At 43.9% G+C, this 14,597-nt stretch overlaps 1 protein-coding gene across 1 annotated transcript; it reads left to right on the top strand.

Moving 5' to 3' along the window:
- The first annotated feature begins 6,981 nt into the window (after window positions 1-6,981).
- LOC100145100 (histidine N-acetyltransferase) lies at window positions 6,982-10,479 on the top strand. The gene is made up of 3 exons (XM_004919083.4): window positions 6,982-8,155; window positions 8,281-8,505; window positions 9,791-10,479. Exons 1-3 carry the CDS (start codon window positions 7,976-7,978, stop codon window positions 10,400-10,402), a joined length of 1,017 nt encoding a protein of 338 aa, XP_004919140.2. The 5' UTR covers window positions 6,982-7,975; the 3' UTR covers window positions 10,403-10,479.
- The last annotated feature ends 4,118 nt before the right edge of the window (window positions 10,480-14,597 follow it).

The following is a 14,597-nucleotide window of genomic DNA, read 5'->3' as shown; positions in this document are numbered from 1 at the left end:
GATGTGGGGCAGTTCTACCCCTGCTCTATAGGGTATGTGATTGTACTGTTACTTTCTACTGGGATGTGGGGCAGTTCTACCCCTGCTCCCTGCTCTATAGGGTATGTGATTGTACTGTTACTTTCTACTGGGATGTGGGGCAGTTCTACCCCTGCTCCCTGCTCTATAGGGTATGTGATTGTACTGTTACTTTCTACTGGGATGTGGGGCAGTTCTACCCCCTGCTCCCTGCTCTATAGGGTATGTGATTGTACTGTTACTTTCTACTGGGATGTGGGGCAGTTCTACCCCCTGCTCCCTGCTCTATAGGGTATGTGATTGTACTGTTACTTTCTACTGGGATGTGGGGCAGTTCTACCCCCTGCTCCCTGCTCTATAGGGTATGTGATTGTACCGTTACTTTCTACTGGGATGTGGGGCAGTTCTACCCCCTGCTCCCTGCTCTATAGGGTATGTGATTGTACCGTTACTTTCTACTGGGATGTGGGGCAGTTCTACCCCCTGCTCTATAGGGTATGTGATTGTACTGTTACTTTCTACTGGGATGTGGGGCAGTTCTACCCCCTGCTCTATAGGGTATGTGATTGTACTGTTACTTTCTACTGGGATGTGGGGCAGTTCTACCCCCTGCTCTATAGGGTATGTGATTGTACTGTTACTTTCTACTGGGATGTGGGGCAGTTCTACCCCCTGCTCTATAGGGTATGTGATTGTACTGTTACTTTCTACTGGGATGTGGGGCAGTTCTACCCCCTGCTACCTGTTCTATAGGGTATGTGATTGTACTGTTACTTTCTACTGGGATGTGGGGCAGTTCTACCCCCTGCTCCCTGCTCTATAGGGTATGTGATTGTACTGTTACTTTCTACTGGGATGTGGGGCAGTTCTACCCCCTGCTCCCTGCTCTATAGGGTATGTGATTGTACTGTTACTTTCTACTGGGATGTGGGGCAGTTCTACCCCCTGCTCTATAGGGTATGTGATTGTACTGTTACTTTCTACTGGGATGTGGGGCAGTTCTACCCCCTGCTCCCTGCTCTATAGGGTATGTGATTGTACTGTTACTTTCTACTGGGATGTGGGGCAGTTCTACCCCCTGCTCTATAGGGTATGTGATTGTACTGTTACTTTCTACTGGGATGTGGGGCAGTTCTACCCCCTGCTCCCTGCTCTATAGGGTATGTGATTGTACTGTTACTTTCTACTGGGATGTGGGGCAGTTCTACCCCCTGCTCCCTGCTCTATAGGGTATGTGATTGTACTGTTACTTTCTACTGGGATGTGGGGCAGTTCTACCCCATGCTCTATAGGGTATGTGATTGTACTGTTACTTTCTACTGGGATGTGGGGCAGTTCTACCCCCTGCTCCCTGCTCTATAGGGTATGTGATTGTACCATTACTTTCTACTGGGATGTGGGGCAGTTCTACCCCCTGCTCCCTGCTCTATAGGGTATGTGATTGTACTGTTACTTTCTACTGGGATGTGGGGCAGTTCTACCCCCTGCTCCCTGCTCTATAGGGTATGTGATTGTACTGTTACTTTCTACTGGGATGTGGGGCAGTTCTACCCCCTGCTCCCTGCTCTATAGGGTATGTGACTGTACTGTTACTTTCTACTGGGATGTGGGGCAGTTCTACCCCCTGCTCCCTGCTCTATAGGGTATGTGATTGTACTGTTACTTTCTACTGGGATGTGGGGCAGTTCTACCCCCTGCTCCCTGCTCTATAGGGTATGTGACTGTACTGTTACTTTCTACTGGGATGTGGGGCAGTTCTACCCCCTGCTCCCTGCTCTATAGGGTATGTGATTGTACTGTTACTTTCTACTGGGATGTGGGGCAGTTCTACCCCCTGCTCCCTGCTCTATAGGGTATGTGATTGTACTGTTACTTTCTACTGGGATGTGGGGCAGTTCTACCCCCTGCTCTATAGGGTATGTGACTGTACTGTTACTTTCTACTGGGATGTGGGGCAGTTCTACCCCCTGCTCCCTGCTCTATAGGGTATGTGATTGTACTGTTACTTTCTACTGGGATGTGGGGCAGTTCTACCCCCTGCTCTATAGGGTATGTGACTGTACTGTTACTTTCTACTGGGATGTGGGGCAGTTCTACCCCCTGCTCTATAGGGTATGTGATTGTACTGTTACTTTCTACTGGGATGTGGGGCAGTTCTACCCCCTGCTCTATAGGGTATGTGATTGTACCATTACTTTCTACTGGGATGTGGGGCAGTTCTACCCCCTGCTCTATAGGGTATGTGATTGTACCATTACTTTCTACTGGGATGTGGGGCAGTTCTACCCCCCTGCTCCCTGCTCTATAGGGTATGTGATTGTACTGTTACTTTCTACTGGGATGTGGGGCAGTTCTACCCCCTGCTCCCTGCTCTATAGGGTATGTGATTGTACCGTTACTTTCTACTGGGATGTGGGGCAGTTCTACCCCCTGCTCCCTGCTCTATAGGGTATGTGATTGTACTGTTACTTTCTACTGGGATGTGGGGCAGTTCTACCCCCTGCTCTATAGGGTATGTGATTGTACTGTTACTTTCTACTGGGATGTGGGGCAGTTCTACCCCCTGCTCTATAGGGTATGTGATTGTACTGTTACTTTCTACTGGGATGTGGGGCAGTTCTACCCCCTGCTCCCTGCTCTATAGGGTATGTGATTGTACTGTTACTTTCTACTGGGATGTGGGGCAGTTCTACCCCCTGCTCCCTGCTCTATAGGGTATGTGATTGTACTGTTACTTTCTACTGGGATGTGGGGCAGTTCTACCCCCTGCTCTATAGGGTATGTGATTGTACTGTTACTTTCTACTGGGATGTGGGGCAGTTCTACCCCCTGCTCTATAGGGTATGTGATTGTACCGTTACTTTCTACTGGGATGTGGGGCAGTTCTACCCCCTTCTCTATAGGGTATGTGATTGTACCGTTACTTTCTACTGGGATGTGGGGCAGTTCTACCCCCTGCTCTATAGGGTATGTGATTGTACTGTTACTTTCTACTGGGATGTGGGGCAGTTCTACCCCCTGCTCTATAGGGTATGTGATTGTACTGTTACTTTCTACTGGGATGTGGGGCAGTTCTACCCCCTGCTCCCTGCTCTATAGGGTATGTGATTGTACCGTTACTTTCTACTGGGATGTGGGGCAGTTCTACCCCCTTCTCTATAGGGTATGTGATTGTACCGTTACTTTCTACTGGGATGTGGGGCAGTTCTACCCCCTGCTCTATAGGGTATGTGATTGTACTGTTACTTTCTACTGGGATGTGGGGCAGTTCTGCAGTTGACCCTTAAGCTATAACTCTCAGGATATCTTGGGGCTGCTGAGAGTTGTAGTTCAACACACCCATATGTATATGTGGCTTTTGGCTAGTTTTGGGGCTGGTTTTAGAACTGGCTTTGGCTGGTTTGGGAAAATAAATCTGGCAGCCCTGCTTCTAGACTCCATTTTGGTACCCACATAGATTTGCTGGAGTGGATCATATTATGATCTTTTGACCTATCTGAGAGTTCACTGTTATCAAGATCTTCACAGTTTGGAATAAACTTCTCAATGATCTCCAAGGTGCCATTCTGATTGGATCAACTGTCTGCCAACACTACTGAGGTTGTTAGTTATTGCTATCTCAAGGCAACTTGATAAGTTATAGAGAGCATAAAGCTTAGAATGGAGAGCAAAACAGTGAAAGGATCCATTGATAGCTCTGGAATATTATATGAGATGTTATACAAGGACACTAGGGGGCACATTTACTAACCCACGAACGGCCCGAATGCGTCCGATTGCGTTTTTTTCGTAATGATCGGTATTTTGCGATTTTTTTCGGAAAATTGTCGCGACTTTTTCGTTACCAATACGATTTGTGCGAGAAAACGCGAGTTTTTCGTAGCCATTCCAAAAGTTGCGCAAAATCTGGCGATTTTTTTACGAAAAAAAAATCGCGCAAGTTTTAACGCTACGAAAAAATCGCCAGATTTTGCGCAACTTTCGGAATGGCTACGAAAAACTCGCGTGTTTTCGCGCAAATCGTATTGGTAACGAAAAAGTCGCGATAATTTCCGAAAAGTCGTAAAGTCGCCCAAAAAAAACGCCAAAAATACGAAAAAGTCGCAAAATGTTTGTTTTCCAATCGGAATTTTTCCAATTCGGTTGGAATTCGTGTCTTCGTTAATCAGCCCCTTGGAATACAGCAACTCAAAGACGGTGTAGTACCACAGCCATTGCCACACAAGTCTGTATATGCCAACAAACTTACCTCAGTGGTTACAGATCTTTTTTCTTAAACATTGCCAAATCAGTTTTCATCCAGGTAAGTACAGACCTGTGCACCTATAAAAAGGGGAAGATTTTGGAAGATTTCCTAAGAGATAATATTAAGGAATCAGTATTAAAAGAATATCGAGGCATCATCCTCCCTGGAACAGAATCTAGGTTATATTGTCTATGCCTAAAGGGCACTCTGACCACACCCTAGACACGCCCCTTATGTGCCCCCTGCTGGTGATACAAATACGGGTGACTTCCAAAATATCAGGAAGATTTTACTGATACAAATCATCAAATGTCCATTTCTAGATGGAGAAATTCTATGTAATGATAGGCTAGCTAACACTGAAGCTTGGTTCTGAAGGTGACCCAAAGACCCAAGAACTCCACAAAGCTCTATGGAACAATGGGGGTCTGAGCCTATTCCCTATGTGAAAGGAATGTTAAAAACATCATACTCCAATATTAGTAATCGTAATATTGGAGTATGATGTTTTTAACAATCTCCTTGTGATTATTCACTTTTTATAACTATAGCAAAAAATATAGGTGCCCTTTTTTCACATATAAAGAAAATCCTTTTTTTATTTGACCAATACACCAATACACATTGGGCCTGATTCACTAAAGTGCGCTTTTTTGCGGTAAAAAAGACGCGATCATTTGCGATTCACCATAGTATTATCACGTGCGAAAAATCGGCATTTTCGCATGGGGTATTTCTCGCGCTAGTTTTACCGCATGCGTTCATTTCCGCGCTGAAAAGAATACGATCGCATGATTCACTATAACTTTTGTGCGCTAAATATCGCATTCGGCTATGTGAAAATTAACACCTACTACAGGCAGGCGAAAAATTATAGAAAAGTACAGTAAATGAGTTTTTTGCAATAAAATATGGACTTAGTGTTATTTATTCAAGTCTGTGTTTCCCCCAGAGTGACGCAGCCGCCAGTTTGCAGCGAAATGGTCATTTTAATTAATACAGTAATTTTCTGCAAGTATTGGCGTGTATGGCTAACATGGCGTGCGTTCATTTGCGCAACTATTATATTATTTGAAATGTTTCGGCAGGCATGGATTCGCAGCGAATTTTTGGACGTGCGTTGAATTTTTTCGCGGCGGATTTTTTCATGCGTTTCACAAAACAATCCGCCAATGGCAAAACGCAGGAAAAAATTCGCCACGCAAAAATTCACCGCACATCCAAAAATTGATACAACCGTCAAAAAATAAAAGTCACGGGCAACAATTTTTTTGCCCGCACAAGATTTTTGCCGTTTCGTGGATCTTTCGAAAGATTTGCTAATTTTTCACTAAAGAAACCAGAACACATTTGCTCATCACTAGTGGCTACTATTTATATGCGGCTACTATTTATATGTGGCTAATATTTATATGCTACTATTTATATGCTACCATTTATATGTGGCTACTATTTATATGCTACTATTTATATGCTACCATTTATACGTGGCTACTATTTATATGTGGCTAATATTTATATGCTACTATTTATATGCTACCATTTATATGTGGCTACTATTTATATGCTACTATTTATATGCTACCATTTATACGTGGCTACTATTTATATGTGGCTAATATTTATATGCTACTATTTATATGCTACTATTTATATGCGGCTACTATTTATATGCTACTATTTATATGCTACCATTTATATGCTACCATTTATATGTGGCTAATATTTATATACACCATTTATATGCAGCGACAATTTTTATACACTATTTCTATGCTACCATTCATATGCGGCGACTATTCACGTAATTTAGCGCATGTACCGGCAAATACCGCATTGAAATAGTATTCGCGAGTTAAATAACGCATGCAATATTGCGCGTAAAAAAACGCAAGTATGCTTATAGTGAATCGTGTGAAAAATGGCCAAAATTAAGACGCGGTAAAAATTTTAGCGCACACTAAAAATAGCGCATGTTTTATCGCCCTTTAGTGAATCAGGCCCATTGTATCAATTGAGACATTACAAGGGAATTTTATATGACATACATGGGGTTAAATCTTGGTAATTGTTTGTTTGCACTGATTGGATAACGTTTGTATTTAACCTTGCACCTCACTTCCTGTCACTATCCTGATGACGATCGTATATGGATTGAAACGCGTAGATGTTTTGTTTAAATAAAAAATTGATTCTATTGAATCGTATGCCGTGAGTGCTTTTCAAGTATTGGACGTGTTCTGTGGATCAGCACCCGGCCAATGCTTTTTGTGTTTGGTGAGTGCCGATAACGCGAGACTATGGGGCAGATTTACTAATCCACGAATCCGAATCCCGAAAGGGAAAAAATCGTATTGGAAACGAAAATTTTGCGACTTTTTCATATTTGTCGCAACTGTTTCGGCGCCGTTGCGACTTTATCGTATTTTGCGCGATTATTTCGCCGTCGTCGCGATTTTTTTGTATTGCACGATATTAAACGCCGGAAAAACCAATCCGATTTTTTCGTGACGGTGACAAAAAAGTCGCGGAAAGTATACGAAAAAATCGCGGGACATACGAAAACGTCACGACGGCGACGAAAAAGTCGCAAAAATACAGATCATTACAAAAAAACGCATTCGGACGCCTTCGGACTGTTTGTGGATTAGTAAATCTCCCCCTATATATATTATGAACAAAAGAATTATGATAGATACTAAGACCGTAAATAAGCATCAGTCTTCAAAGCTCACCTCAAGTGGCCTTCAGGCTGGGTCTACCTTCCAATGGTTTGGGAAGGTTGGTCCAAGAGGAACCCCAGAGAGTTCCATTAGCAGGTAATATCTACATACAAAAGATGGAGGGGCGGCGGATTGAAGAAACATGAACAGAAACTCACCACAACTAACCTGCATCTCCTTATATAGAGTTTGTATGGACAGGACTACATTACCCAGCATGCATCAGAGCTGAGGACCTTGTTGGGGGCTTTGAAACCACCAATGAGAAGGAAAGGTGCAAAATGTTCGTAAGGACAGCTCTCCTGGACTAATATAAAAATAGGTAGAGAAGTGTGGGACAGAGAGACTTCTGACTGCCGAGTACCTGCTGTACCCAGGGGCGTGTGTTATCACAGTCAAATTTTTGCACATTGGGGCTCTTATTAAGGGGCAGATTTATCAAAATGTGAGTTTAGAGGTTAATACATAAAAGCTCACCCATGTTCTATTCACTAAACCTTTTGCCATCCCACCCATACCATAACCACACCCAATAAACCCACCACTGCCAAGGGAGCTCTAAATGGTCATCTCCCTTCTTATTACAGTAATAACAATAGCTAACAAAATCAAGCCTTGTTTGGTGGCCTAGTGTTCTAGACCCCTGCGTAGCTCTCTAATATCAATATTGAATCTGATTTGACACACCCTAAATGCTTTCTCAAACAATGAAGTCCTTAAGGATTTGCCCCAGGGCCTCACCACTAAAGATAACCCTGGTTACTCACTCCTACTAATCTATCTTTGCTTCAGTAAGAATGTATTAGAAAGTTCTTGAAAGGAAGGCACTATATTGTGCCCTTTGAATTATTATTGTATTCTGTAAGCAGTGCACGTTGCACAATAAGAGGAGGGATCTTAGACTTTGGTTTGTTACGTTCCGAGACCTTTGCTTTTAAGGGGAAAGTTCATTTTGTGTGAGTGACTACAGGTGAAGGCAGTGTTTGCCATGTCTCGGCCAACTCCACAAGACATACAGGTTCGTCCTGCCACTGCCCGTGACTATGAGCAGGTGATGTCCATCTCAGAAGGAGTATACAGTGGGGTGGATTATCTTCCAGTTAGGTACCATGAGTGGCTGGAAGACCCTCAGCGGAGGATGTTCCTGGCCAAGTTCGATGGAAGAGTGGTGAGTAGGGGTACAACCTGCCAACCCCTTGGCAACCCTTGTACATGCTGATAAATATATAACTTGATACTATAGGAGAAGAAGGCATTCTACCTACTGAAGGTTGTGGTCTTTTCCTTCATAAGGTGGGCTTTGAGTCCTTTGTTGTGGTAGATGCGGGTGTCACTGCTGTTCTTCAAGGTCTACGTGTTTCACCCAGGATGAGAGGTCGTGGGGTGGCAGGGATAATGCAGCAGACATGCATAGACAACCTGCGCTCTAATTATCCTGATGTCACCAGAATTCGCCTAACACGGCTAGAAGAACCCACGCCTTCAATGCTGAGCAAGTACCGAATGTTACATTCCAAGGTATTTACCTGAAGCCCCCTCATAATGTTCCCTTTGTGACCGCACATCTTACTCTGAAATGTACATAGGTGCAACAAGTATGTATTCCAGACAGGTTGTACAAGATAATTATATAAAAGTTTGGAGAAATACGTAGGCGATGGACCCACATATTCACGTGTAACTCCATATCTCATACCATGAGTAGATAGCTTGGCTGTATAAACCTCTCTCTACATAGTCTATGGCAGTTAATAATTAGCAATGAGCTTTATCTTCATAGATTCTATTATACCATGTGACAAAGATGAACCAATAGACTTTTGGAACCACACGTTTTTGGAAGCACTAGTTTTTAATCATCCCTCTTGGTTGGGATGGAGCTTGATCATTGTAATTTTTTATTTCTCTTTTCAACATTACTGGGCCTTCATTTTGTTACTCTACTAGTAAGTTCTCCCCCTTAATCCCTCAACCCAACAGTGCTGGGGGACACATTTTAGGACCATGGTTTGTGTAAGTATAGTAAGTATAGTTTGGGCAACACTAATCCATGGTAGTGCCAAGCCATGTCTGATGTTCATTCAAGACATGCCACAATGTTAAAAAGTCTTTGTGTCAGTTCTGTGCATAACACTTGAGCCAGAAGTGAACATTAGACTACTACCGAATAAGACCAGAGATGTTCTGCAAGGTGCAATTCACACAGATCTGCACGAACAGAATGTAAGATGTGGCTGTGATTCAAGCCTGGAGCCTCCGGGTTTCTGGTTGATCTTCTTAACGACTAGGCCAGAAGAGCAGCTGGTAAGTTCTCTCATTCTGTTCCTGCCCCAGACCCTATTCAACATCTGGTCTTGTTCATACCTCAGTCCTTCCTGGTGCTGTTCCTGGGCTGAGACCGTCCTGCTTCTGCCTAGTCCTGTGTCTATGCCCACTTTATCCTTCTCCTGCCTTGTCCTGTTCCTGATTGGTAGCAAGAACCATCTCTCACCTGAGGGTCTGACCATCCATCAAAATCCCTTACATAGTTTTGCCCAAGTGTAAATGCTGAAATGGCCTTCTACCTTGAACAGATGTGTTAAGTTGCCTTTTTGCAGATCAGCTCTCATAATTGCCTGAAGGTACATGGTATAGGAGCTCTACAGGGCTCAAGAGCTAGCATTCATCGTAGATAGGGAGCCATTAAGGCTCTGTTCGTATACATGTCCATGTCTGTACTGATACTAGAAACCTAAATTATTTTTTGGGGCCTGCCTTCTTTCTTATTTTTGTGTTTGATTTCTCCTTTAACTCACTCTTTTAGGCAGTGGTCTCAGTGATCTTGCCCCATGACCAACTAGACCATGCTGTCAAGTTGCTGAAGCATCGGGTGCAGAGTGCATATGGGAGAAGACCTCTTGTTGTCCTTACTCCTGAAGCAGTCCTAAGTTTGTTTGAGAATTCCTGTACCGCCGAGGTGTTGCTTCCCAAGGGGCTTCTTATCCAAGGTTGGCTTCCTCTATCTACCCACAGGTCCAACCTAGAGTTGTTGCTACAAAGAGGAGTTGTCTGGTTCCATTCTGAACACTGTGAAGAGACAAGTGACTCTGCCAAAACCTCTAAATCCAGAAATACCAGTGATGCCATTTCTCCTTCATCTGAGTTCCTTAGCCTGGGCACCCCTCCCTACTCTGTGCCCCTAGGAGATGGTATGCATCGGTTTGACATTGACCTGTTTGGAACTGATCCTATTGCTGCACAAGCCCATGTCCTACACCAGCTGATTGAAGGAGTGCGTTTACTACCCACAGGGGGTGGTGTTATTTGCTTCTTGTATGCAGAAAAGAGTCTTGAAGCTGTGCTTACTCAGTTCTGCCAAGGGATTACCCCATTTCCTCTATGGAATAAGCAACTTGTCCTAGAGCAGGATATCTAGTAGTCGCAACCAAATTTGTCAGCACACATTATTCCAAGATACTAGACACCAATAAAAACCTACTTGCCCAACCCACATATAAGTGATTTCATTTTTTTTCCATCTGGAATTTTGTCACCACTTTCTTGGGCCTTTACAAGAGATGCCACCAGAGTCAATATAGACCAGAGGATGTTGGGCATTTTTAGTTCAAACCCATCTAGGTCAAAGCCCCCAACCTAATATCTTTAAAAGATATTTGTCATTCAGCCATAGTTCCGAGAATATCCAGGACAGTGATGCCCAACCAGTCGCTTGTGGGCAGCATGTTGCTCACCAACCCCATTGATGTTGCGCCCAGTGGCCAAAAGTAGGTGGCCATTTTTACATTTCTGGCTTGGAGACAAGTTTTGGAAGCACAGAGACACAGTTTTACTCCAAGCACCAACCACAGCCCTGATCCAACTAGACCTTAGGACTGGCCAACCACAGCCCTTATTGGGCATCCCCAAGAACCTTTTTCATGCTTGTGCGGTTCATCAACATTTTTTACATCCGAGTGTGGCTCATGAGTAAAAAAGGTCGGGGATCCCTGGTCCAGGACATTAAATGACTTTTCACCCCAAATGCCATCTTAGTTGACCTTCAAGATGGGCTCTTAAGTGTATATAGCACAACAAACTTATCCAACTAGACCTTAGGACTGGCTACAGACTCTAATTAGAGTTTAGAGAGGGTCCAGAGAGTGTAGACAAATGAAACAGCCGGGATATAAAGTCCAGATAAAATTCTATGGTCAAAAAGACATGATGTGAATGTCACACGCAGTGGCAGGCCAAGCCTACCGGGCGCCCTAGGCAACAGGGTCGGCCACCTCTCCCCTGCACCTTCCGCCCGTGGTTAGGCGATAGTTCATTGCCCCCACCTCGTATTGACAAGCGGCGGGGGCAATGAAAAAGGAGCTAGGGGTAGGCAGGAGAGGTTCCTGCCTGGCGCCCCCCATTGTTTGCGCCCTAGGCAGCTGCCTCTTCTGCCTACCCCTAGTTCCGGCCCTGGTCACATGTAGCATCACACAAGTTTGCTTAGTGCCCGATCAGTGAGATGACTATAATAATGAGCATAACTAGCATTTTATTAACAGAGTGTGTTCTAAAGTGGAATTCACTTTAGAGAATTGAGAATATTCTGAATCCTTTTAAATATATTATTGGTCAACTAACTGGTTGCTAGGGGTTACTCCGCTGGAGCAAAACTGACCAGTTGTGTTATATATGTCCTGTATTCATCAAGTATAATCAGTAATCAGTGAGCAAATTCATACCTGGGCATTTCCACAAAGCAGCCAATCAGTCGTTAGGTTATTTTCATCCAGCAGCGGGAAGAATAATAAAAAGCAATAACTGAATGTCAGTAGTTACTGCCCAAGTGCAAATTCCCCCACTGTTAGTAAATGGGCAACATGAGTCATGTCACACCAGTCACGTCACAAAGAACCATTTCTGAGGATAATTTCAGCCTCTTCACGGCTTTTGAGTTTTATATGTATATGTAATGCTTAAAGAGTGCAAATGATTGGCAGTTTCCTTAGGAAGGCGGCTGGCTGTGTTCCAAGGGTGTCTGAGCGGCCGAGATAAGGAAAGTTTGCCTGTAAATCTGATCTGGAAATGAGATAAGGAACCGTAGTTGTTATATGTACCGTTGGCACGGAAAATAAAGGGAAAATGTACCGTTAGAACTTTTACATCCACGTTGTTTGCATGAATAAACTCTGCAGAGACATCGAGAATGAGGTTCTGGAGTCCAAATTCACTGAAGCATTTGCCAAAATGCTCAACCTGAAGAAGAGACAGGTAAGGGACTGGGAAAGAGCCACTGGTGGTTACTGAGGGTCAAGGACTTTCCTAAGACAAAAGGGTGGTGTTCAGAAGACAGTTGTGGGTTTTGAAATGGACCCATTGTTCCACCAGGGAGTCACTATGAGTAGTCAAGCTAGTGGGGGCAGGAAGATCCAAACTTCCTAAAGCATAAGCACTCAAAGAGAACTAGTTTAGACCAAAGAGTTGGGGGTGATCGCATCACTTTAACCATAATAAAGTCCACGTTCATCCAGTCCATATCAAACTGGTGTCGGGGATAAGGGTAGATGTGCAGTATTGGTCACACACATTCTATTCATTCCTATGGAACGAATAGACGTTTTTATATATTAACTGAGAAATCTGCCCTTAGTCTGTGATAGTCCAAGTATCAGTGGAGAAACTCATGTTGGGTATCTTTAGGTATAGAGAAAACAACTCCAGAAATTTTGGACTGATGGGAAAATGTACTACATATTTGCAAAAATGTCATTTTGTGTTCTATTTTGTGCCATAATTGCTGTGCTTTAGAGGAGACAGACAAGATTTCAGGTTGGAGGCATTACATAGGCACCTCCCACTAATGGTTACTTTACCTCAGCACCTTTCTTCCCAAGTTACATTGCACTGTTACCTTTCTGTTGAAATGATATAACTTCAGGCAAACATTATGAATGCCAATTTAGGTGAGGCGAGGTCAGCAATTGAGTGGATCTTCTCCTGAAATCCCCACCTATGGGTGGGCGATATCAGGCTATTTTGGTTGTTTGTCCCTGGGGCCAAACGATTGAATTAGAATGGTGGGTATGGGCGTCCGTTGGTTCTGGGACTGCATCAACGAGCCGGTGTGGTCCCTGATCCAATGTACAATCAAACGGACCGATTGAGATCTGGCCGATTTCAGGTCAGATGTTGGTCGGGCAGGTTCATCGTTAGTGGCCATACAGGGGCCCATAAGCTGCCAGAATGGTCTAAGGGACCAATATGGGCAGCTAGAATCGGCCCGTGTATGGCCACTAATGATAAACCTGCCCGACCAACATCTGACCTGAAATCGGCCAGATCTCGATTTGATTTTATGTTGGATCGGGGACTGCACCGCCTCGTCCATGCAGTCCCTGAACCAATGGGCACCCATACCCACCATTCTAATTCAATTGTTTGGCCCCAGGGACAAACAACCGAATTAGCCCAATATCGCCCACCCATAGGTGGGGATTTCAGGAGAAGATCCACTCAGTTGCCGACCTCGCCAATCGATCGGATCTTAGGATGTACGGTCACTTTTAGCTTGGGATAGGGTTGGCTATAACAGGAGGAAAAGCCAGAAACACAACTTCCAATGAATGTTGAAAGTGCTGGAAAGGTTATTAAGGCAGTTGCAGATTTATGAAAAAATAATACTACTACCCTACAGGGCTAATGAGCTTTTGAGGGTTTTTGAAATAAAAATATCTGCGTCCTGTTCTATATAACCCTTCAGAGCTCTAATCCTATATTCTCACATAGGAGTTTAGTGGTGATCCATAGCTAGGGTCTCTGGGATACCGTAATATTGTATTTAAGAGTGTGAATCATAAAACTTGTGACTACTGCCAACACCATTAATTAACTCCAGAGCCTGACCAAGGTTATGTTTTTGAAGTTCTTTGTTACAGACAACATTATTCAACTGAAGAATTCAAGATTTTGTTGCTCCGCTAGAGGGCATTTCTTGGTTGGCTTAGGGTAAGAACCCACGGATCGGTTCAGTCGCCCGTCATAGATTGTTGCCAGTGGAAAGTCCTTACCCTTATAACTCAAGCAGTGCCTTCTACGAATGACTGGTGCGGACAGGAAAGTAAATGTGGAGCTATAGTGAGAGATATATGTTATTACTGAGAGATATTCTGCTCAAGAATCCACACAATGTGGCACTATTGCTTCAGCCCAAGGATTTTTGGGATCTGGAGTCTACTGTCCAACTCCATGTTAGCCACCTCACTGCCCCATAAGAAGAACCCTTCCAAAAGCTTTAGAAGCCCATTCCCACCCCTGTAGCCAGCTTTATCCTTCTACTTCTGTTTGTGCTCCCATTGGAGTGAGTTCCCTTTTTAGCCATGGGAAAGCATTAGTTTTGCCATTAAAGCATCCTAAGAATTGGGGTTTTAAGCCCTTGGGATATTTATCCCACCAAGAACATTACTTCATTTGACCAGAAGGAGATAGGGAGTTGACATGTCGGTCAGCTCTCAGTCTGCTTACAAAATGCCCAATGATCTATGTGCCTTACCAGCCTGCCTATAGGGTGTCCATAAGCATGTTACCCCTATACCCCCTCAGGATTTTTATGGATGGGAGAGGAAGGTGGTATCTAGCTA

The sequence above is a fragment of the Xenopus tropicalis genome, chromosome 3, assembly GCF_000004195.4.
Source record: "Xenopus tropicalis strain Nigerian chromosome 3, UCB_Xtro_10.0, whole genome shotgun sequence".
Lineage (NCBI taxonomy): Eukaryota > Metazoa > Chordata > Amphibia > Anura > Pipidae > Xenopus > Xenopus tropicalis.
This window is presented reverse-complemented; position numbering and strand designations above follow the sequence as displayed.

Coding starts and splice junctions, on each gene's coding strand:
- LOC100145100 (XM_004919083.4), top strand. CDS start 7,976: ATGTCTCGGCCAACTCCACAAGACATACAGGTTCGTCCTGCCACTGCC. Junction 8,156..8,280: donor CCAAGTTCGATGGAAGAGTG/GTGAGTAGGGGT, acceptor TTCCTTCATAAG/GTGGGCTTTGAGTCCTTTGT. Junction 8,506..9,790: donor ACCGAATGTTACATTCCAAG/GTATTTACCTGA, acceptor TCACTCTTTTAG/GCAGTGGTCTCAGTGATCTT.